This window comes from Ctenopharyngodon idella, chromosome 4 (assembly GCF_019924925.1).
Source record: "Ctenopharyngodon idella isolate HZGC_01 chromosome 4, HZGC01, whole genome shotgun sequence".
Lineage (NCBI taxonomy): Eukaryota > Metazoa > Chordata > Actinopteri > Cypriniformes > Xenocyprididae > Ctenopharyngodon > Ctenopharyngodon idella.
Window position 1 is genome coordinate 15702170 of NC_067223.1, and position 22609 is coordinate 15724778.

General features: G+C 36.1%; 2 protein-coding genes across 6 annotated transcripts in view; both read left to right on the forward strand.

The window, feature by feature from the left end:
- sypl1 (synaptophysin-like 1) overlaps nt 1–22609 on the forward strand; it is a 454480-nt gene that overhangs the window by 387843 nt on the left and 44028 nt on the right. The gene's annotated exons all lie outside the window — the stretch shown is intronic.
- On the forward strand, nt 2757–21930 carry fgd4b (FYVE, RhoGEF and PH domain containing 4b). 5 transcript variants are annotated; one of them, XM_051890725.1, is made up of 18 exons: nt 2757–3132; nt 3174–3319; nt 6890–6994; nt 8494–8629; nt 10580–10910; nt 12302–12394; nt 12568–12713; nt 12792–12948; nt 14109–14247; nt 14435–14493; nt 15208–15354; nt 15664–15836; nt 15921–15951; nt 16047–16130; nt 16259–16384; nt 18858–19007; nt 19087–19227; nt 21225–21930. In XM_051890725.1, the coding sequence occupies exons 2-18, from the start codon at nt 3196–3198 to the stop codon at nt 21483–21485; spliced, it is 2403 nt and encodes an 800-aa protein (XP_051746685.1). In that variant the 5' UTR covers nt 2757–3132; nt 3174–3195; the 3' UTR covers nt 21486–21930. The 5 variants fall into 5 exon arrangements, with proteins under 5 accessions (XP_051746685.1, XP_051746683.1, XP_051746686.1 ...); XM_051890723.1 differs by having other exon boundaries at nt 2757–3319; XM_051890726.1 differs by having other exon boundaries at nt 2758–3319; nt 6893–6994.

Below are 22609 nucleotides of genomic sequence, written 5' to 3' on the forward strand. Positions count from 1 at the left end.
AAACTAAACATATATATATATATATAAATTGATTTATTAAAAATAAATACAAAAGCACATTAAAATAAAGGCTAAAATTCAAAATATTCATGAATAATATAATTGTAAATAAATAATAATAAAATAACTCATTAATTCTTAAAATTATTTTGTATTTTGATAATATATGTAAATTAAAATTATACGTTTTATTCATATATATTGAATTAAATGTTCAGATCATATTTTATATTCATTCTTATATATACTAATGTCAGATATGTAATGACTGTAAGTGCATTACTATAAAAGCAATTTTGGGACGAGTTGAAATGATTTTCAGCAGCAGATGTAATCGATGTTGCTGAAAGAGTTTGACTTGTATTGAAACTGGAAGATTCAGGCTAATTTTACCAAAGCTTTTAAAAGTCCCCTGAAACAGAGGGAATATTACTGAAGACTGGAGCTGGAAGATGCAGTAGGCTTATGTATCCTGTATTAAGCCTTACTCTTCATAAACATATTCATTCAATGCCATAAACTACCTCTCTGTACATTAGTTTCAGATCAGCTAGTTCATCTGATGTGAATGTTGCATGCGCGATTTTGTTCTTGAGATATCACTGTTTAATCGACTTTCTATTTGCACTGTGTATAATCTGTTCTTCTACAGTGTTCTGCAACCCAGCGGCCATCTGAGCTGCAAGCACAAACACACACACACTCACACACGCACATGCACGCACCAACACGCACAAACACACGCACGCACAAACGCACTCACACACGCTCACTCACACACACACACACTCAAGCACACACAAACGTGCACACACACATGCACGCACCAACACACACAAACACACACATGCACGCACACACACAAACACACACACACAAATGCACACACAAACACACACGCACAAACATACACACATGCACACACACAAACGCACACACACACTCACACACACACAAACACGCACACAAACGCACACACAAAAGCACACACACACAAACACGCGCACACACACACACACACACCCACACACACAACAGAGCATTCCAGCCTGTCAGTATGACTGTTACCCAAGACTAATGCTGCACAGATGGATCACTGAATCATTTAACCTGCTGTTTCACTCACACTGGATCTTCTGATGGATTATCCAAAGATGTAGACAATCCCATCCTGCTCATGTGGACAGATGAACTTCCCACTTGATCAACTATAAAACCCTCTGAAATATTACAGTTTTTTACAGACACTAGGACACATTTCTCAATACTTAGGTCACTTTTGCAAAACTCTTCACACAGTGAGCACAACAGAAGTCTATGTGGGCTAAACTGAGGATCAATTATCATTGCTTTGGCACAAAATGCATTCAATGACTACATCTCTCAAATTTCATGAATTCTTTCCCACTCAGACACAACAACTGCCAAAACTCTTTGTACGTACAGGCCAATTTGCACATGCTTACATACTGTTTTCAAAACTGTTAAACTTAAGTTCAAAACAATAACATAATACAAAACTGAATAAGACAGAAATTTGCTACATTTCTACAGTAGTTATGAAATATATTCTGAATCTAAAAAATCAAATACTATCAAAACAATTAGATAAAACTGAACACCTACACAAGCATTAGTCTTTCAATTTCATTACCATCAATTCAAAAGGGGAAACTTAGGAATAATTTTGTTCTGTAATGTAAACATGGACCATGTAACATAAACTGCAGTGGATTATAAGCAGTAGAGAGTTTGCTAGTGTTCTGGAAGAATGAGTTGATTTGAGACATGTATGAAGTGTTTTGGTAGATTTGGTGCATTTTGAATGTGAAGTTAACCTCTGTGCCAAGATGAAAGTTGGTTAGGAGAACTGTGTGAAGAGTTTTGAAAAAGTGACCTAAGTATTGAGAAATGTGTCCTAGCGATTGTAAAAAACTGTAACCCTGGGGTGTAGTTTTTATTTTAATTGATTGAAATGCATTCTTAACCATTTGTTTATGGCACAGTAGTCTCAATCTCATGTATTTGCCTAATTAAATAGCCTAATAATAAAAGACAAAATACAAACAAAAAAAGATTCATATAATCAACCGAAGTAGCCGATTAGAGTCTTCCTGGCAAACAGCAATACAGCTTTACTGCAATTCTCTATTACTACATGATATTATCTGGTGCAACATTTTCCTGTCTAATGAATATCCAAATAAATTTATTTAATAAAACCAAAAGTCTCTGGGATGCGCTTTATTACAAGTTATGTCCATGTGAATAAATAACCAAGTCAAATATCTGTTAGAAGATATTGTAATTCTAATGTATTCACTAATCTGATGCTTCAATGAAAAGCTATTCGCATGAGGTCGATTCATTTCAGCGAACCGGTTCTTTCGGACAGTTCATTTCAGTGAATCAGTTCTGCATCAAGAGCTTAATAAACTTTTTTTTTTTTTTTTAATGTAGGCCTACATATTTTTGTAATGAATGTAGGTTTTTATATAATTTTATGTAAACAGTTCTTTTATCGCAAATAAAATGTAACTTAAAAATATTTTAAAAATCCTTCTCGTTGGAAAATTGTTGATATTTGAAATCATGAAAACAAACATGCCCCTACCCAAAAGGATCACGCCACTATCTTTATAGCTCCGCCCCCAAATTCAAGAACACGCTATGCAACACCTCCACTCTAATGAGTGGACACGCCCCTTACTGCTGATTGGCTACAAGTGTGTTGCGCTGCTCGGTCTGCTCTACTTTCAACAGCGTTTCTCAGAAATCGCTTACTGCACCTTAAATGAACACTAGTTCATTAGGACATTGAGCATAATGATGAAGAAAAGTGAAGTAGAACGAAATTTAAAAAGAAATTGTTTTAATACGTCGGTATTTTGGCCATGTTTAAGTGTGACGCTGGCGTAGAGTTACTGTTATATGAAACGTTCTGGCTATTATTCTGTAGTGAGTAGTAAATATATTAAATAGCAATTTAATCAATCTATGTTGTGCTTTTTACGTCCACTTACGTGCAGTCTTCATGCCTGCTTCAAGTTTGGAGGGGTGGAGTTGTAGTTATAGTTGAACTCTGTCTGGTGTGGTGTTGGTTGAAGACTTGAAGTGTGCTGCAAACACAACACGAGGATTTGAACAACTGCCTGTCTTTAACTGAGGTTGCAAGAGTGATTATTTAGATCTGAGATGTTTGAGAAGGTGAGGAGGAGCGTCAGAAGCGTGTATGATGTGGAGGAGTTCAGACGCACTGCATTCAGGAGAAGATCTGGACACGCTGAAGAGATGAAGGTCAGACGTGGATCAGTTCCTGGTGAGACGCCTTTACTGTTGTTTTCATCACGTGTATCATGTTATTGTGGATTCACATGTGTCTGTGGTTTGGCATTTCCTTCCGTCGTAAGTGTTTTTATTGTCTGTGAAGACAGATCAAAAATCATCAGGCCTTCACTGCGGTTTGATTAGATATGCAGTATGTAGCCTAATATTGACAGCTAGCGGTTGAAATGGGTACTGCAGTCTATTCGACGCTCTCGCGGGTTGACCGTGATGACGCGTTTTAACGGTCATCAGCATCGTAAATCTTGCAACGTTTTTAACATTTTCATTTTTTTTTTTTTTAAATGTATGTACATTTATAAGACTATACTTAGTATTATATTACCTTTGCATCAAATTACAAAAAAAAAAAAAAAAAAAAAGTTAACACTGCTGTAAAGGTGTTTCTAACAGCGGCTGTGGGAGTGACGGTAAAGTTGACATCTTTATCTCTTCTGACTGCCGTTATCAATCTCTCTCTAATTTTTTCATCTTTTTGAAAGTTGTGAAAACACTGTTGTTGAATTTTTATTTATTTATTTTATTTTATTTTTTTGCGCAAATGGGAACATATATATTTATGAAGTCTCTCATTCACGCTATGAAATTTTACCCAACTATGACGACTTCCGCTTCTGAGAAACCCGGAAATGTGAAAAGGGTTGGTGACACTATAAGTTGATGAGTTGATTTATCCGCGTTTAATGTCACTGGACAGATGATGCTGAGGCTTTTTAGGTTGGTTAGAATCTGCAATCTCTGACCCAGTTCGTTTGCTTGCGTCCATGGCTGCAATAAGCTGAGTTTACCGGCAACTGGCAACCCAGGGGTGTCGAAATACTATTTGGTAAATCGGAAGTGGGCGGGATCACACGGACCAAAACAAAAACAGACATTCCGACACGGAACGCACATTTCAAAGTAGAATAACTAGCTGTAGCTTTGTTTTTCGGAGAAACAAGTATGTTAACTACGCATGTTTCATTAATATCTGCAAACATATTATGGTATTTTTATGCCGAATACAGTGAGGATTTAATCTTTAATTATGTTGATATGTTATCTGTTGTAGTTAGTAAGATTGGCCTACATTTAATTTGGTTTTTATCATATTTGACAGTCTTGATAATTTAAGTACAGCATTCTGCCAGTAGAGGACAGTATAAACACTTGTATAGGCTATACATATATTAGACTTTTCTGCGAGCAAATAAACTTAATATTTATTATTTGTCCCATTATCCCATAAAAAGCATGTGATTTCACAAGATGATTAAAAGGGTAAATCACAGTAAATGAAACAAGATAGTAAACTTTAACTAATTGGACGAGGCCTGGTAGACTCTGAATGTCAGCAGTTTCTTGCACAATAACACGCATGCATTCATGTGGAAAAAAAAGGGAAATGCAGTGAGCTGATAGAGAGGATATGCAGTGATCTGAGGCGTCATGTGAACGTGCTTGATTTAGGAGTGCAGTGTGTGACCGGAGATCAGGTCAGTGTGTATGCATTTCTATTTGTTTGTGTCTCTATGTGCATTTATCATTTATACTTTTCACTTCACTGCTTTTTATTTTTTATTTTTTTTTATTTTTTTATTTTTTTTAACCTGCTTTTAAAATGGGGTATTTTGTGTTGGTTGCTGTTTATTAATGACTGTTGTTTTGAAACAAATTTGCTGTAGTGTGTTGACAGGCAGATTAAATGGCATAACGCAGGTTTCCCACGCTTGTACAAACCCAAAAACATAAGGCCATTTTAAAACTGTTATTTACAGAGCTGAGGAAAACCATAGTTGTGACAATTATATTCATTATAGACACTTTCTGGTTTTGCTCATCTCTAAAATGCTATAAAATATTGAAATCTCGGTAAAATTATATATATATGCAAGCTGTGTTTTTAGGTTTCTCTTTTGACTCCCATGACACTGAGAACTTGTGGATCCAGGACTTCTCTTTATGAAGGTCTATCATTTAAAGAGTCAGAGTGAGAGAACCTTTGTCATGGATTCAGAGCGTGAGGAACTGAGAAACTCGACTGAGGAAGCTCGGCAGCAGAGGCCTCTTCAAAACACAGTCAAACCTGCCTTTGTTTCTGCATAATTAGGCTGTTTCTATTTACTAAGGGAAATGAAATAAACTGGTGATGATAAAAGAGCAAATAAAGACCTTGAATATTTTTAAAAGACTAGGAGAAGATTCCAAAAGTCTTGGCTATGATATAAAAACAATTTAACTTTTCTACGATTATTTTGCAGGAAAAAGAATACAGCTGATTTAATGCACACTCGTAGCAGGGCATGTTGTCACACTGTATGTGGATTTTGCTGATTATTGCAGTGTTGTTATTGTTAACTAAAACTATTGAAAATCGTTTTTGTTTATTGAAATAAAATATAAATATTAGGTGAAAATTTTCAACTTAAATTCAAGCTGAATAGAAATATTTAAACTAATAAAACTTACAAAAATCACACGTGTGTGTTCAAAATATTAGAAAAAATTATATTGCAAACAATAAAAATTACAAAAAAGCACATTTTTAATTAAACGATGAAAATGAAAAATATATAATTAAATGCTAATTCATAATATTAATATATACTATTAATATAAAAAAATCATATATATATATATATATATATATATGTATATATATATTTGTAATTTAAACAAATTATTTAAACTAATAAATATTACAAATATATAAATAAAAATATAATACAAACAAAAAAGTTTTAAAAAAAAATTAAAGTTTTAATTAAACTATGGAAATGAAAATGAAGAATATATAATTAAATGCTAATTCCTAATAATAGATACTATAATATAAAAAAAAAAAACATCAAATAAAAATGACAAAAAAAACAACAAAATTGAATCAAAACTTAAACTAAAATTACAATGAAAAATTTAAAGTATATCAATAACCGCTAATATATATATATATATATATATATATATATATATATATATATATATATATATATATATATATATATATATATACTATAATATTAATGCTACCTAAAACAAAACAAGTCATCTTTCACAGCTTACATGTATTTTATGTATTTGAGGCTATTTAATTGTTTTTCAGGAAAATGTAAGCCGTAAAACAGAACTATTTATGACACAATAAAAATAATAAACCATTATTTTGGCTGATAAATATTGTAACAAATGCCCTGACCCAAAACGCACAAAAATCCTCATTTAACAATGTTCTAGATATTTGAAACCACCATAAAAACTGCAATGGTACATATTAATATGCACACCCAAGTCTTTTATATAATGTCTATAATCGCTCAATTGTGTCCAAGAGGATGTATGTTCAAGCGCACAATAGAGGAAGCAGCAATTTTTCACTAAATGCACGAATAGTGAGAGTCTTCAGATGTCGCTTTCAGTTTGGATTCTCATTCAGGTGGTTTATGAATTGGAAAAAAAGGTTTACTGCAAAAAAATGAAATCTAATGAACATTTCTTTTGCTTAAAATGTTTTTGAAGAAGTGAAGTTGTGTTGTGTGTGGGTTTGAGTGTGTCTATGTGTCTTCAGGAGATGTTGGATGTGATGATAAGGACAAGAGTTTGCTGAGAGACAGGACCTCAGTGTTGAGGAAGACAGCGGTGTATACCGTCTCACCAATGCCTCCTCCACCAGGTCCGTGAGCATCTGAACCCCCTTCACTGTAAACCACCAGCACACTGAAGTAGCGACTGAGTCATACCTAGAGACTCTTCTCACTTAGACCAGCTAGAAACCACATAGCAGCATAATGAAAACCACTCCAGGCACCTTGGCAAAATGGCGGGGAGTTTACCACTCTTAAGAAAAGATTTTCTAAAGTACTGTAGAAGCACAGGAAGTGATGTTTGAGGTGATGTAGGTAGCGCGTGGGCATTACCCACAAACTGAACCTCCTGTATGAAATTTTTAATTGTAATTTTTGTTGTGTTCATGGGTAGTAATAGGTCAAATGCCAAATAGTGAGAGCAGTGTGAGATGGTTTTGAAGAGCTTTTTTTCTACGGAAGCCTATTTCTGACACATACGAAAACAGCAATCATGTTTTAGTAACTTAACTCTGACATACTATAAGATAAAAAGTCGAAATTATGATTTACTAAGTCATAATTCTGATACTAAGTCATAATTTTGACTTTGTGTCATAGTTATGACATAAAAAGTCGAAAATATGAGAAAGTCAAAATAGACAAATCAAAATTATGACATACTAAGATTGAAGGTCAAGATTATGAGATAAAGTCATAATTATGACTTTCTACGTCATAATTTCAACATTTTATCTCATAATTTCGACAGTGTCATAATTTTGACTTGGTATTAATAATTTCGACATAGTATGTCATAATTTCGACTTTCTAGATCATAATTTCAACCTTTTATCTCATAATTTCGACAGTCATATTTAGCATGTCAATTTTCACTCAGTATGTCATAATTATGACTTCCTACATCACAATTTCAACTTTTTATATCACAGTTTCGACAGTGTCATAATTATGACTTAGTATTTCATAATTTCGACTTAGTATGTCATAATTATGACTTTCTACATAATTAAAAGTTAAAATGATTGCATAATTTCAACAGTGTCTTAATTTTTACTTAGTGTCATAACTTTGACTTTGTATGTCATAATTATGACTTTCTACATCATAATTTCAACTTTTATCTCATAATTTCAACAGTATCATGATTACGACTTAGTATGTCATAACTTCAACTTGTCATAATTACGATTTACTAAATCATTTTTTTCCCTTATGTGGCAGAAAAGGACATTCATATGTTTTCCCTTAATCCTTGTATAAATATTATCACTGCTGTTTTTTTTAGCTCATTTTTTATTGAGAGTCAACGTGGAAGATGAGTACTTTTAAAAATTAAAATTGAAAAACAAAAGTCTAAAAGTTGATTAAAATGTATGTATAATAGGTGTTAAAGTTCTTTGCAAGTTTTTCATCATATTTAACCTGCTACCTTACATTTGAACAGGAAGGACAGAAAGAAATATTATAGATATGTTATTATTATCATACTGACCCCTGCTGTCTGATTGGAACATACTTCCTAGTCACAGGTGCTCACAAAAAGCCTGTTATGAAGCATCTTTCATCTCTTTATTTTCCACTTTAGTGCTTCCGAAGCCGAAATTCCAGTGTCCAGTGAACATTTCAAGAGGAAACATCATGGACGGGGATGACACCATGACAAATATAACCCGAGGGAGAACGTCAGCAGTCTCGAAGTATTACCGACACTTGGACAAGGGGTATGTCTGCATGCATCAGAAACACATACTAATATATATAATATATATATATATATATATATATATATATCAGTATCTCACAGAAGTGAGTACACCCCTCACATTTTTGTAAATATTTTATTATATCTTTTCATGTGACAACACTGAAGAAATGACACTTTGCTACAATGTAAAGTAGTGAGTGAACAGCTTGTGTAACAGTGTAAATTTGCTGTCCCCTCAAAATAACTCAACACACAGCCATTTATGTCTAAACCTCTGGCCACTAAAGTGAATACACCCCTAAGTGAAAATGTCCAAATTGGGCCCAGAGTGTCAATATTTTGTGTGGCCACCATTATTTTCCAGCACTGCCTTAACCCTCTCGGGCATGGAGTTCACCAGAGCTTCACAGGTTTCCACTGGAGTCCTCTTCCACTCCTCCATGACGACATCACGGAGCTGGTGGATGTTAGAGACCTTGCGCTCCTCCACCTTCCGTTTGAGGATGCCCCACAGATGCTCAAAAGGGTTTTGGTCTGGAGACATGCTTGGCCAGTCCAGTGGTCGTCTTGGAGGTGTGTTTGGGGTCGTTATCATGTTGGAATACTGCCCTGCGGCCCAGTCTCTGAAGGGAGGGGATCATGCTCTGCTTCAGTATGTCACAGTACATGTTGGCATTCATGGTTCCCTCAATGAACTGTAGTGCTGGCAGAACGCATGCAGCCCCAGACCATGACACTCCCACCACCATGCTTGACTGTAGGCAAGACACACTTGTCTTTGTACTCCTCACCTGGTTGCCGCCACACACGCTTGACACCATCTGAACCAAATAAGTTTATCTTGGTCTCATCAGACCACAGGACATAGTTCCAGTAATCCATGTCCTTAGTCTGCTTGTCTTCAGCAAACTGTTTGCGGGCTTTCTTGTGCATCATCTTTAGAAGGGGCTTCCTTCTGGGACAACAGACCAATTTGATGCAGTGTGCGACGTATGGTTTGAGCACTGACGGGCTGACCCCCCACCCCTTCAACCTCTGCAGCAATGCTGGCAGCACTCATACGTCTATTTCCCAAACACAACCTCTGGATATGACGCTGAGCACGTGCACTCAACTTCTTTGGTCGACCATGGCGAGGCCTGTTCTGAGTGGAACCTGTCCTGTTAAACCGCTGTATGGTCTTGGCCACCGTGCTGCAGCTCAGTTTCAGGGTCTTGGCAATCTTCTTATAGCCTACGCCATCTTTATGTAGAGCAACAATTATTTTTTTCAGATCCTCAGAGAGTTCTTTGCCATGAGGTGCCATGTTGAACTTCCAGTGACCAGTATGAGAGAGTGAGAGCGATAACACCAAATTTAACACACCTGCTCCCCATTCACCCCTGAAACCTTGTAACACTAACGAGTCACATGACACCGGGGAGAGAAAATGGCTAATTGGGCCCAATTTGGACATTTTCACTTAGGGGTGTACTCACTTTTGTGGCCAGCGGTTTAGACATTAATGGCTGTGTGTTGAGTTATTTTGAGGGGACAGCAAATTTACACTGTTACACAAGCTGTACACTCACTACTTTACATTGTAGCAAAGTGTCATTTCTTCAGTGTTGTCACATGAAAAGATATAATAAAATATTTACAAAAATGTGAGGGGTGTACTCACTTCTGTGAGATACTGTATGTATGTATATATAATATATATGCCCTTCCTACTCTAATACTCTAAATCCTACACTTTTCCAGTGTATTTTGGAGAACTTAAGCAGTGTTTGTGATGATGAGAAACATATCCGTCCTGTTGAGTAGTACGGTACCACATATGCGTTCATACATCATAAATAGGACAGTGAAGGGAAACTCACCCCCTCATTTCTCTCTGTAAAACTCTGCTCCGCCTTTCAGACTTTCACTTCCTGTTGCAGTGCTGCTCTAGACACAGTATTTGTCATCTAATACTCTCTTCCAGTGTCACCAAAACTACATCAGACTGTTCTCCGCTCATTGAAGCTCCTGTGAACCCCGAACGCTCAGACTCAGAGGTCCTGCAGGGAGACGGCGTCTTCACTCAGGTGTCCTCGCAGGAGTCCGACTGGCACGTTTGGTCGGGCTGGTGGTCCGAAGAGGTCAAAGGTGAAGGTGTGTTTGAAGAGCAAGGAACGGACGCAAAACATCTTGTGCCACCCTCAGAAATCAGCAGGAGAGAAAGTGCTTTACAGAACCACAAGGACGAGACTCAGTGGCAGGAGAGTGTCCTAAATGAAGAGACGCAGAACATGGAGAAAGATGAAGACAAACAAGTGAGTTGCTATGCTGGATTTTAGGATGTCAGAGACTTGCATTACTATTACTAGTCCTCATTAGTAATTTGAATAAATGCCAAACACTAACTGTGGTACGGACATGAATGGTCCACAATTTTCACTTGTCGGACGATAATTTTATTATTATTATTTTAAATAAAACAAATTGCATTTTGTATTTTTTTTTTTTTTTAATTTAATACAATATATAAATGATTCATTTTAACATTGTTCAAGTAATTAAACTGATCAAATTATTTATTTATTTTTTCATTATTAATTAAAATTATTTTAAAAAATAAATTATTTATTATTTATTATTTTTAAATATTTTAATTATTACTTATTACACATTTTTAATTATTTAAAAATAATTATTTATATTAATTATTGTATTTTTTTTTATATTTATATTTTAATGCATTATTGTAATTTTAATTTAAATACAATATTTAAATTATTACTTTTAAAAAGTTATCAAAATTATCAAATTATTTTTTTTAAATTAGTAAATTATTTAAATTATTAATTTTAATGTTGTTCAAGTAATAAAAATGATCAAATTATTTATTTTTTTATTATTAATTAAAATTATTATTTAAAAAGTAAATTATTTAAGATTCGTTTTTTTATATTATTATTTTTCATTTAATTATTACTTGTTAAAAATCTTAAATTATTTAAAAATAATTATTTGTATTATTGATTTTTTTAAATATATTTTATTACATTATTTTAATTTTAATTTAAATACAGTATTTAAATGATTACTTTTTTAAAAAGATATCAAAATAATAAAAAAAATATTATTTTTTAAATTATTTAAATTATTAATTTTAAAATAGAATAAAAGTTTTTAACTAACACTTTTAAAAATGATTCCAATTTTTTTCTAAAGGCTTAAAAGCATCTGCTAAGTGAATGAATGAATGCAATGTAAAAAGTCCCTTGGAAAAAGGGACACAAACCATATCAAGATACCAAAATATCCTGGAGACTCTTTTGACTGAGAACACCCAAGCAGCATCTTAGGAACCACAAAACAATGCCCTGGCAACCAATTACAACACCCTAGCATCAAGTTTTACACATCATTTCCTACAAAAAAATACTTAAACACTTGCTAAAATGTTAATTTGTGTCATTATAATCCTCCAAATGTCAAATTAAAGCTGCAAAACAGTCTTTGTGTGACTGGAATCAGATATTTTTGTTATCATCAGAAGTGGCCCATCTACCCAACCACATGACGCTGTGTTTTTTTCCACTCTGAGAGTGCAGTTTTAGTGGCTTTTCAGCATTACACATTACCTTATTGAGATACTGCAATGACATGTCATACTTTCTGATTTAATAACAGAGAGGAAATAACAGGCTGTTTTCAACAGGAGCAGATCAAAGAGCTCAAACTGTATAAGATAGCCAATGAGCTCCTGCAGACGGAGAGGGCGTATGTGACCCGTCTGCATCTGCTGGACCAGGTCAGTCGAGGTTCTTCACTCACTTTAAACCGTTTAAAATCACGCCGTACAAAATAAAGGTTCTTTAAAGAGCTGATCACTGAAGGGTTCTTTGGGGAACCAAAAAATGGTTCTTCTATGGTATCGCTGCAACCTTTATTTTTAAGAGTGTGACGTCTGCACTGTTTCTGCAGGTGTTCTGTGCCAAACTCACCGAGGAGGCTGGGAAGGGGGCATTTCCTGTTGAGGTGGTGAAGAGCATCTTCTCGAATGTGGGATCCATTTACACCTTCCACAGCAAGTTCCTCCTGCCGGATCTGGAGACGCGGATGAGCCAGTGGTGAGCGCCGATTCATCTTCACACTTCTTCTTCTTCTTCTCAGATCTCACACCTGCTCACATGTGCGTCCTCCTGCAGGGACTCCACGCCCCGCATCGGGGACATCTTGGCACAGCTCGCGCCCTTTCTGAGGATGTACGCCGAGTACGTGATAAATTTCGACAGCGCCATGGATCTGCTCAAACAGTGGATGGAGCGATCGGCACAGTTTAGCGCCATCATTCAGGACATACAGGTGAATACCTGAATAATTATTTATATATATATGAAATAATTTGGTCTGATTCTCCAGTTAAATAGATAAAATATATATAAAATAAGTTAAATAAATTGGTCTGATTTTTCCGGTTAAATAGCTAAAATATATATTAAATAATATAAAATAATTTAGTCAGATTTTCCAGTTAAATATCTAAATATATATATATAAAAATAATATGAAATAATTTGGTTTGATTTTTCCGGTTAAATAGCTAAAATATATATTAAATAATATAAAATAATTTAGTCAGATTTTCCAGTTAAATATCTAAAAATATATATATATATATATATATATATATATATATATATATATAAAAATAATATGAAATAATTTGGTTTGATTTTTCCGGTTAAATAGCTAAAATATATATTAAATAATATAAAATAATTTAGTCAGATTTTCCAGTTAAATATCTAAAATGTATAAAATAAAATAATATAAAATAATTTAGTCTGATTTTCCAGTTATATATATAAAATAAAATTAATTTGGCCTGATTTTCCAGTTAAATATAGAAAATAAAATAAAATAATATAAAATAATTTGTTCAGATTTTCCAGTTAAATATCTAAAATCTACATAAAAATAATATAAAATATTTTGGTCTGATTTTCCAGTTAAATAGCTAAAATGTATATAAAAATAATCTAAAATAATTTGGTCTGATTTTCCAGTTAAATAGCTAAAATAAAATAAATAAAATAAAATAAAATAAAATATTTGGGTCTGATTTTCCAGTTAAATAGCTATAAATAAATAAAAATAAAAATATAGAAATAAATAAATAATTTGGTTTGATTTTTCCAGTTAAATATCTAAAAAAAATATATCAAATTAAATAATATAAAATACAAAAAAATTTATTCTTTCACACCAATTTACTTGAGAAGCAACACTGCACTTTAATAGAATTTAATAAATGACATCAAACATTATTTTGACTAATTTTTTGATTGGATTGATTCAACTGTTTGAAATGTTTATTAATGCACACATACTAGTTTAAAACCGGTAGGCAACACACAGTATGCACGGCACAGTATGCAGCACATTTAGGACATTACCAGAGACTTTACAAAGTGGCATGCCTTTTGTATAAACTGAAAATTGGTTTGATGTATGTTTTGTAGAGTCAGGACGTGTGTGGGAATCTGACTCTGCAGCATCACATGCTGGAGCCGGTGCAGCGGGTTCCTCGTTACGAGATGCTGCTCAAAGACTATCTGAAGAAACTCCCGGAGAACGACAACGACCGCAGCCAGGCCGAGAGTGAGATATATTTTTGTGTTTTAAGCACATCATGTGTGTCCTTCAGGGCGCGTAAATTGCCCGTTTCCATTAACAACTGAACGTGAACATGCAGGAAAAAGTGAAAGTGTTGTTTAGCTCCCAGCTACTTTCAGTTCCATAACTGGATGAGTCAGCTCAGATATCACTTCTCCTTCTCATTTTCCAGAGTCTCTGAACATCATCTCGATGGCTGCCGCACACTCCAACACGGCCATCCGCAAGATGGTGAGACGCACTTTCACTTAACCTGCTAGTTACATGGATTAGTCACAACAAGATGGCCTTTTCCTGTGTGTGATTTATATGTGATTATAGTTGTAAATACGACTCTATCATATATATATATATATATTATATATTATATATATATACATATATACACACACACACACACACACATATATATAATATTATTAAATATATTACATTTTTTTTAACAGCATTAAATATTAATCCATTTTAGAGTTTTTATCCAAAGCAAACTTTAAAAACCTTAGTTTACAACAAGTTTCTATTAATTAACATTAGCTAACATGAGCTAACAATGAACAATACCTCTAAAGCATTTATTAATCGTAATGTTAATTTCAATATTTACTAATACATTACTAAAATCAAAAGTTGTACGTGTGTTAATATTATTTAATGGATCAGAGTTAACATGAACTAACAATGAAACAATGTATTTTTATTAACAACTGTAGCATTAACAAAGATTGTGAAATACTGTAGCAAATATATTGCTCATTGTTAATGTTGGTTGTAAATTACTCTTTTATGGCATTTCAACTTGTTGCTCGCCATGAAAATAGCCGAGAAAGCTTGCATGGAGTTAAAACACCAGCTAACCAACAATCTGCCACGATAAGCTGTTAATGTTTTGCTCTATATAAAGTCTTAATTCGTTTTATACCCAAAAGTTCTCTGCATGTTTTCCAGGAGAACCTGAAGAAGCTCATGGAGATCTATGAGATGCTGGGATGCGAGGAGGACATCGTTAACCCGTCCAACGAGCTCATTAAAGAAGGACAGATCCTAAAGCTGGCCGCCAGAAACACCTCGTCCATGGAGAGATACCTCTTCCTGGTTAGTTGAATCAAAGACGGTCATGCATGCAAAAAATGATTTTCTTACTAAGTATTTTTGACTTGTTTCAATAAAACCAAATGATTACTTGCTTTTGATACTTTATTTGAACCAATTATTATTGCCTCATTGTTATTATATATGTATTTTAAGCCTATTGTTCACTCTTATTCATTACTTTATTCATCAATGATGAAGACTTTATATCATGTAATTTTGCATCTGAAGTAAATGTATCTTGATTTAATGTTTTTTTCAGCGTGTGCTGTCATTTTGAGAGTTGAAACCATGGCATCCTTCTCTTTACAGTTTAACAACATGTTGCTGTACTGCGTGCCCAAGTTCAGTCTTGTGGGTCAGCGGTTCACCGTGCGCACGCGGGTCGGAGTTGCGGGCATGAAGGTGCTTGAAACCTCCAATGATGACTATCCTCACACTTTCCAGGTGTCGGGTAAAGAGCGAACGCTGGAGCTGCAGGCCAGGTGAGGGCAGAATCCACTCATTTGATGTGTATATAAAGAATAGCATCTTAGCTCATAATGACTGTAGCTTTTTGTTGTTCACAGCTCAGAGCAAGACAAAGAGGACTGGATTAAGGTATCAGTGTCGTTCAGTTGCTTTTTAATTTTTATATTCTGTGGCGGAAACAAGCTTCCATAGGAAAGTTTCAATGTGGGTCGTTTGTGTTCCAGGCATTCAAGGAGACCATTGAAATCTTTCAACAGAAGAATGAAACTTTCAAGTCAGCCTCTAAAGAAGTGGCGGATGAGGTGTCTGTAAGTACGAAAGTGCAAAACAGCGTGCTAAAGGCGACTTTGACAGAGGTCAAGGGTATATCCCTGAACTATCACTGTTTTTTCTTCATTGAAAACACTTCCTTTATCTGAGCTCATGGGATTTTCAGAAAGAAGAGTTGGGGAAGAGAGCCCCGCGCTGGATTCGGGACAATGAAGTGACCATGTGCATGAAATGCAAGGAGCCCTTCAACGCTCTGACCCGCAGGAGACACCATTGCAGGGCATGTGGATATGTGAGTTTGCATGCATACAAATTCTGTCATGAAACTCTAGATGGCACAGACTCATAAGTCCTTAACCCAATCTGCTTGCAATTACATCATTCTCTATAGGGCACAGCTGATTGGTTCCCATTGTATTGGTAGCCATTCAAATTCTTGCCTATTGTTTGCTGTAGCAGTTTGCAGCACGCTTTCAGAAACCCTCCACCTTCCCCAGCTCCACCTGTATAGATCTGCTACGGTGGTGATTCATGTATGCTTGTACAGCAGCAGCATGTTTTGCTTGCTCATAGCAGCATGTTGTGTGCATTGGCAGTGGCAAGTTACGTACTTACTCTGCAGCAGCAGCTATAATCAACAGAAGAAACAATAAAAGCAGCAGCAGTAGCAGCATTTATAATCCAAAGCAGCAGCAATAAAAGCAGCAGCAGCAATTAAGGCAACAGCAGCAGCAGCAGCTGTAATCAACAGCAGCAGCAGCAGCAGCAATAAAAGCAGCAGCATCATAGCTGTTATAATCAGCAGCAGCAACAATAAAAGCAGCAGCAGCAGTTATAATCAGCAGCAGCAGCAATAAAAGCAACAGCAGCAGTTATAATCAACAGAAGAAGTAATAAAAGCAGCAGCAGTAGCAGTATTTATAATCCAAAGCAGCAGCAGTAGCGGTTATAATCAGCAGCAGCAGCAGCAGCAGCAATAAAAGCAACAGCAGCAGCAGCAGCAGTAGCTGTTATAATCAGCAGCAGCAACAATAAAAGCAGCAGCAGCAGCAGCAGCAGTAGCTGTTATAATCAGCAGCAGCAACAATAAAAGCAGCAGCAGCAGTTATAATCAGCAGCAGCAGTTATAGTCAACGGTAGCAGCAACAAAAACAGCAGCAGCTATAATCAACAGCAGCAACAATAAAAGCAGCAGCAGTAGTGGTTATAATCAGCAGCAGCAGTAATAAAAGCAGCAGCAGTAGTGGTTATAATCAGCAGCAGCAATAATAAAAGCAGCAGCAGTAATAAAAGCAGCAGCAGTAGTGGTTATAATCAGCAGCAGCAGTAATAAAAGCAGCAGCAGTAGTGGTTATAATCAGCAGCAGCAGTAATAAAAGCAGCAGCAGTAGTGGTTATAATCAACAGCAGCAGCTATAAAAGCAGCAGCAGCAGATATAATCAATAGCAGAAGCAACAAAAGCAGCAGCAGCTATAATCAACAGAAGCAGCAATAAAAGTAGCAGATCTATTCCGCCAAGACCAAACACTTTAACATTGTCATACACATTACCATGCAAAACTCTCAGCCCCTGTTTCCACCTGGTATTAAGATGCGTTTTGGTCGATTGGATCACAAGTGGACGACGCTAAATACAGGTGTAAACAGGGTCTAAAACGTTTTGAGCTTGCCCACTTTCGACCCCTTCCAGAGGTAGTCGAAAACGCATTCGACCGGATTGCTTTTGTAGTGTAAACGCTCATGTGGTCAAATGTGTTCGAACAGCCAAAAAAAACTGCCTACTGTCCTAACACGTAAACATTATGGGAAGCACACTATCCAGACATGATTTAAACTTTGTCGGCTAAAGACCCAAGTTTGGTTTGAAGAAGAAAAATGTACCAAGCACAATGTTCTCTCACCATTTCATAGCGTTCGGCACGGTATTGCGGCTATCAGAGCAGAAATGAAAGCTGATGCTCTCCGTATGTTTTTCCATCATCTCTGGGCGCATTCGTATGTATATTGCGTGAGTTTATTTTGTACATTAGATTGAAACATCTGGAAAAAAAACATACATTTGTGTGTTAGAAAGTGGATAAAAATACCAGGTGGAAACTGGTATGTGTCTTCCTCGTGATCCGATCAACCAAAACGCATCTTAATACCAGGGGGAAACAGGGCCTCAGAGAGTTGTCAAGACAGAGATACATTTAACTAGATATTCAAATGAGGGCTTCCTGTTGACTTCTAGCAATGTATAATTATAGACCAACCTTAACTCAAACTCTACCTTAACCCTGTAATGTCTTAATCATATATGATACGGCCTCTAAATTATCAGCATGATCAAGACTTTGCTGAAAAAACTGTTGCACAGAATCTACTACATGCCTTCTGTCGTCTGATAGTTCATACTTTTTAGTAAGTATAAAGCCTTTTAGTATAATTGTACAAACGCCACGCTTCAGCTTGTGGTTCACGTGTCTTTTTGCTGTGAAATCTTTTTATAAAGTGAAAGTAAGAAAAGCTTTAGTAATATTTTAAGATGAACACTTACTGGACTGAAGCAACTTATATTTACTTATAAATATCAGCGTCTGCACTAAATTGAATATTTTTGCTCAGTTTGGGCCTCTGAATAAAATTGATGTTGAGCCCCATATTCTCACTATATCATAGTATATGATCAAATATTTTTTTATCAAATATGATACAAAACAAAACACATATGTACACCTTTTTGTGCTTTAAAAGATGAGCTAATGTTTGAGATGTGTCTTAGGTTGTGTGCTATAAATGTTCGGACTATAAGGCACCACTGAGGTACGACAGTAACAGATTAAATAAGGTCTGTAAGGACTGTTACTTCACTCTCACCGGCAGAGCGGACACCGAGGAACCAGTTGCCGGGAAGAAAAGAGGAATTCTTGAGGTACTTGTTATTGATGTTTTTTTTATTCTTTCTGTCTGCGTGAACTGTTTTTGATTTTTCTCCTCCTGACCTTTACCAGATTGAAGCCGCTCAGGTCTCAGGAAACAGTGTCTTATGCGGTTTTCTGCAGTACAGTGACAGAACTAAACCGTGTCAGAGGGTCTGGTGTGTGATTCCACAGCATGACGCACTGGTGCTTTACCTGTACGGCGCTCCACAGGTGAGAGGGCTGAAGACATCATTGAAAAGGCTGATTTCTTCTAAATACTCCTAAAAACCTTATTTTGTGCATCTTGCTTAATATTATGTTGGCTTGACAAAGCAGCCACATTAGGATCTGCTTAGCAACACCCTAGCAACCACTAGAAACTCTAGTTACAACTGAGAACATAACTTTTGAGGAACCGCTTTAAACACCTTAGCAACCACTTAGCAACATCCTTGATACCATCTACAACCCCAGAAACTTCTCTGAACACCTCAGCAACACTCTAGCAACCACTCAAAACACTTTAGCAACCACTTGACAACGTCCTAGCTACCATCTAAACCTTGGCAGCTACTCAGAATTCCTTAGCAACCACTTGTCAACATCCTAGCTACCTTCTGAAACCCCTGAGACTACTCTGAACACCTAGCAACACCCTAGCAACCACTCTACAACATCCTAGCTACCATCTGAAATCCTAGCAACTACTCTGAAAGCATTAGCAACTGCTTAGCAACATCCTAGCTAACCATCTATAACCTTGGCAACTACTCAGAATTCCTTAGCAACCACTTGGCAACATTCTAGCTACCATCTGAAACCCTAGAGACTACTCTGAACACATAGCAACAACCTAGCAACCACTCTGCAACATCCTAGCTACCATCTGAAACCCTAGCAACTACTCTGAAAGCATTAGCAACTGCTTAGCAACATCCTAGCTAACCATCTATAACCTTGGCAACCACTCAGAACACCATAACAACCACTCTTCAACATCCTAGCTACCATCTGAAACCCTAGCAACTACTCTGAAAGCATTAGCAACTGCTTAGCAACATCCTAGTTGTCATCTGTAACCTTGGCAACCATTTAGAACACCTTAGCAACCACTCTTCAACATCCTAGCTACCATCTGAAACCCTAGCAACTACTCTGAAAGCATTAGCAACTGCTTACCAACATCCTAGCTATCATCTGTAACCTTGGCAACCATTTAGAACACCTTGGCAACATCCTACCTACCATCTGTAACCTTGGCAACCACTTAGTAACATCCTAGCTACCATCTGAAACCCTAGCAACTACTCTGAAAGCATTAGCAACTGCTTACCAACATCCTAGCTATCATCTGTAACCTTGGCAACCACTCAGAACACCATAACAACCACTCTTCAACATCCTAGCTACCATCTGAAACCTTAGCAACTGCTTACCAACATCCTAGCTACCATCTGTAACCTTGGCAACCATTTAGAACACTTTAGCAACCACTTGGCAACATCCTACCTACCATCTGTAACCTTGGCAACCACTTAGCAACATCCTAGCTACAATCTGAAACCCTAGCAACTACTCTGAAAGCATTAGCAACATCCTAGCAACCACTAGAAACCCTAGCAACAACTCAGAACACCTTAGCAACTACTTGGCAACTCTAACAACTACATCTGAAACTTTGGAAACCACTCAAAATACCTTAGCAACCACTTGGCAACGTCCTAGCTACCTTCTGAAACCCCATATATTACTCTAAACACCTACCAACACCATAGCAACCACTCAAAACACCTTAGCAACAACTTGGCAACATCCTAGCTACCATCTGAAACCCTAGCAACTACTCTGAAAGCATTAGCAACATCCTAGCAACTGCTAGAAACCCTAGCAACAACTAAAATACCTTAGCAGCATTCTAGCTACCATTTGAAACCTTGGCAACCACTCAGAACACCTTAGTAACCACTTAACAATGCCCAAGCAACCTCTCTCTCTATACAACTTAGCAGCCACTTGTCAATTCCCTAGTAGCGACTCAAAACACAGTTAAGAACTGCTCAGCAATGTCATTGCTATTACCAGAAACCCTTAAAACCACCTTAGCAACGCCTTAGTAACCACTCGGAACACTTTAGCAATCCCCTAGCTTTAGTATCTTATCTTTTCTAGATTTAAATGTTAATATCGACGTTGAATCAGTCCAGTTTCTCTGGGATTTCTTTCCCCAGGATGTCAAAGCCCAGTGTACCATCCCGCTCCTGGGTTACCAGGTTGAGGATGTCCAGCGGCCTGTGGATCATCCTCCCACCAGCTTCCGTCTGTGCCAGTCCAAATCTGTCCACTGCTTCACTGCCGACACGGAGGAAGTGAAACTGCGCTGGCTGAGAGTGATACGCAAAGCCGTGATCGGGGAGATGCCGGAATGCCAGACGCCAGATGTTGTCGACCTTGCCAACGGTTGCCATGAAGGAGTGCCTGATGGTACCTGAAAAAGACAGACGGTTTTCCACCTTTTGCACTGTTAGGTGTGCAACCCTTAAAATCCCAGCAGATTAGAATATGTGTTGGTAAAGAAAACACTTAGGGAACAGATTGGATTTGTTTGGGAGTGTATAAATAGATGACAAATCAATATCAGATATTTTAATGCACTATAATGTCAACCTCAATCAGACTGGTAAAACATTCAGTGATTATTTAAATGATTTTACTGTCTTTGTATTTGTTCGCAGACCAATCACTGCCAAGCTAATCCAAATTATTATGCTTTGTGATTTATTAGTCTTTCTATTTGTGCCATCATCTTTTATATATATTTTTATTTTTTAATGTTAATGTGCTGCTTGTCATTGTCACTGTCCCTAAGATTTATGCACTTTATTGCTTTTTGTAAACCAGGATGTTGACATTAAAATGAATAAAGAATAAAAGCTCCATCGCCTGTCTGTGGTGTATGTGGTGAATCTTCTAAACACACATACAAAAACTATGCTTTTCATTTATACAAACTAATATTTGTTATTTTGAATTCACTTTTGGGGTGAAATGTGACTTAACAGTTGCTTCACATTCACACACAAGTACAGGAAGACTTCACGCTCATTCAACACCAGGCAACAGAACACTATTGTATGGTCAAATGAACAATGGTAAAAATAACTTGTCTTTTTTGCAATCGAAGTGTGAAGACGTGCACGAGACCAACTTACACAGGAAGTCCCGAGTTTCCGAATTGGTAGAACATACAAAACACAAAAAACTGCATTGACAGAAACATGAGAAGTCAATGACAAAAACATTGCAAAAAACCTATTATAACACTCTTCCTAGCTAACAAAATTATGCTTTAAGAACATTTTGCTAACATTCCCAATAAACTATGAAATTTTTTTTTTTTGAACGTTTAAAATATTTTTTCCTTGGTTGTGAACGTTAAGAGAACATTCCATTTTGCAAATATTTTGGGATTTATACTTTTAACATACTTAAAAATGTCTGACAAACATCCAACTAAAACGTTTCGCGACAAAAAAAACGTTCTATGAATGATGTGTATAGATAATTTTTTTGTGCTAACATTTTGAGAACATAATTAAAGAACAGATAACTTTGA

Excerpts from the sequence above, each read along its gene's own strand:
- fgd4b (XM_051890723.1), top strand. The coding sequence starts at position 3,196 with ATGTTTGAGAAGGTGAGGAGGAGCGTCAGAAGCGTGTATGATGTGGAG. Across the intron at positions 6,995-8,493 it reads ACCAATGCCTCCTCCACCAG|TGCTTCCGAAGCCGAAATTC; the intron begins GTCCGTGAGCAT and ends TTTCCACTTTAG. Across the intron at positions 14,494-15,207 it reads ACACGGCCATCCGCAAGATG|GAGAACCTGAAGAAGCTCAT; the intron begins GTGAGACGCACT and ends CATGTTTTCCAG.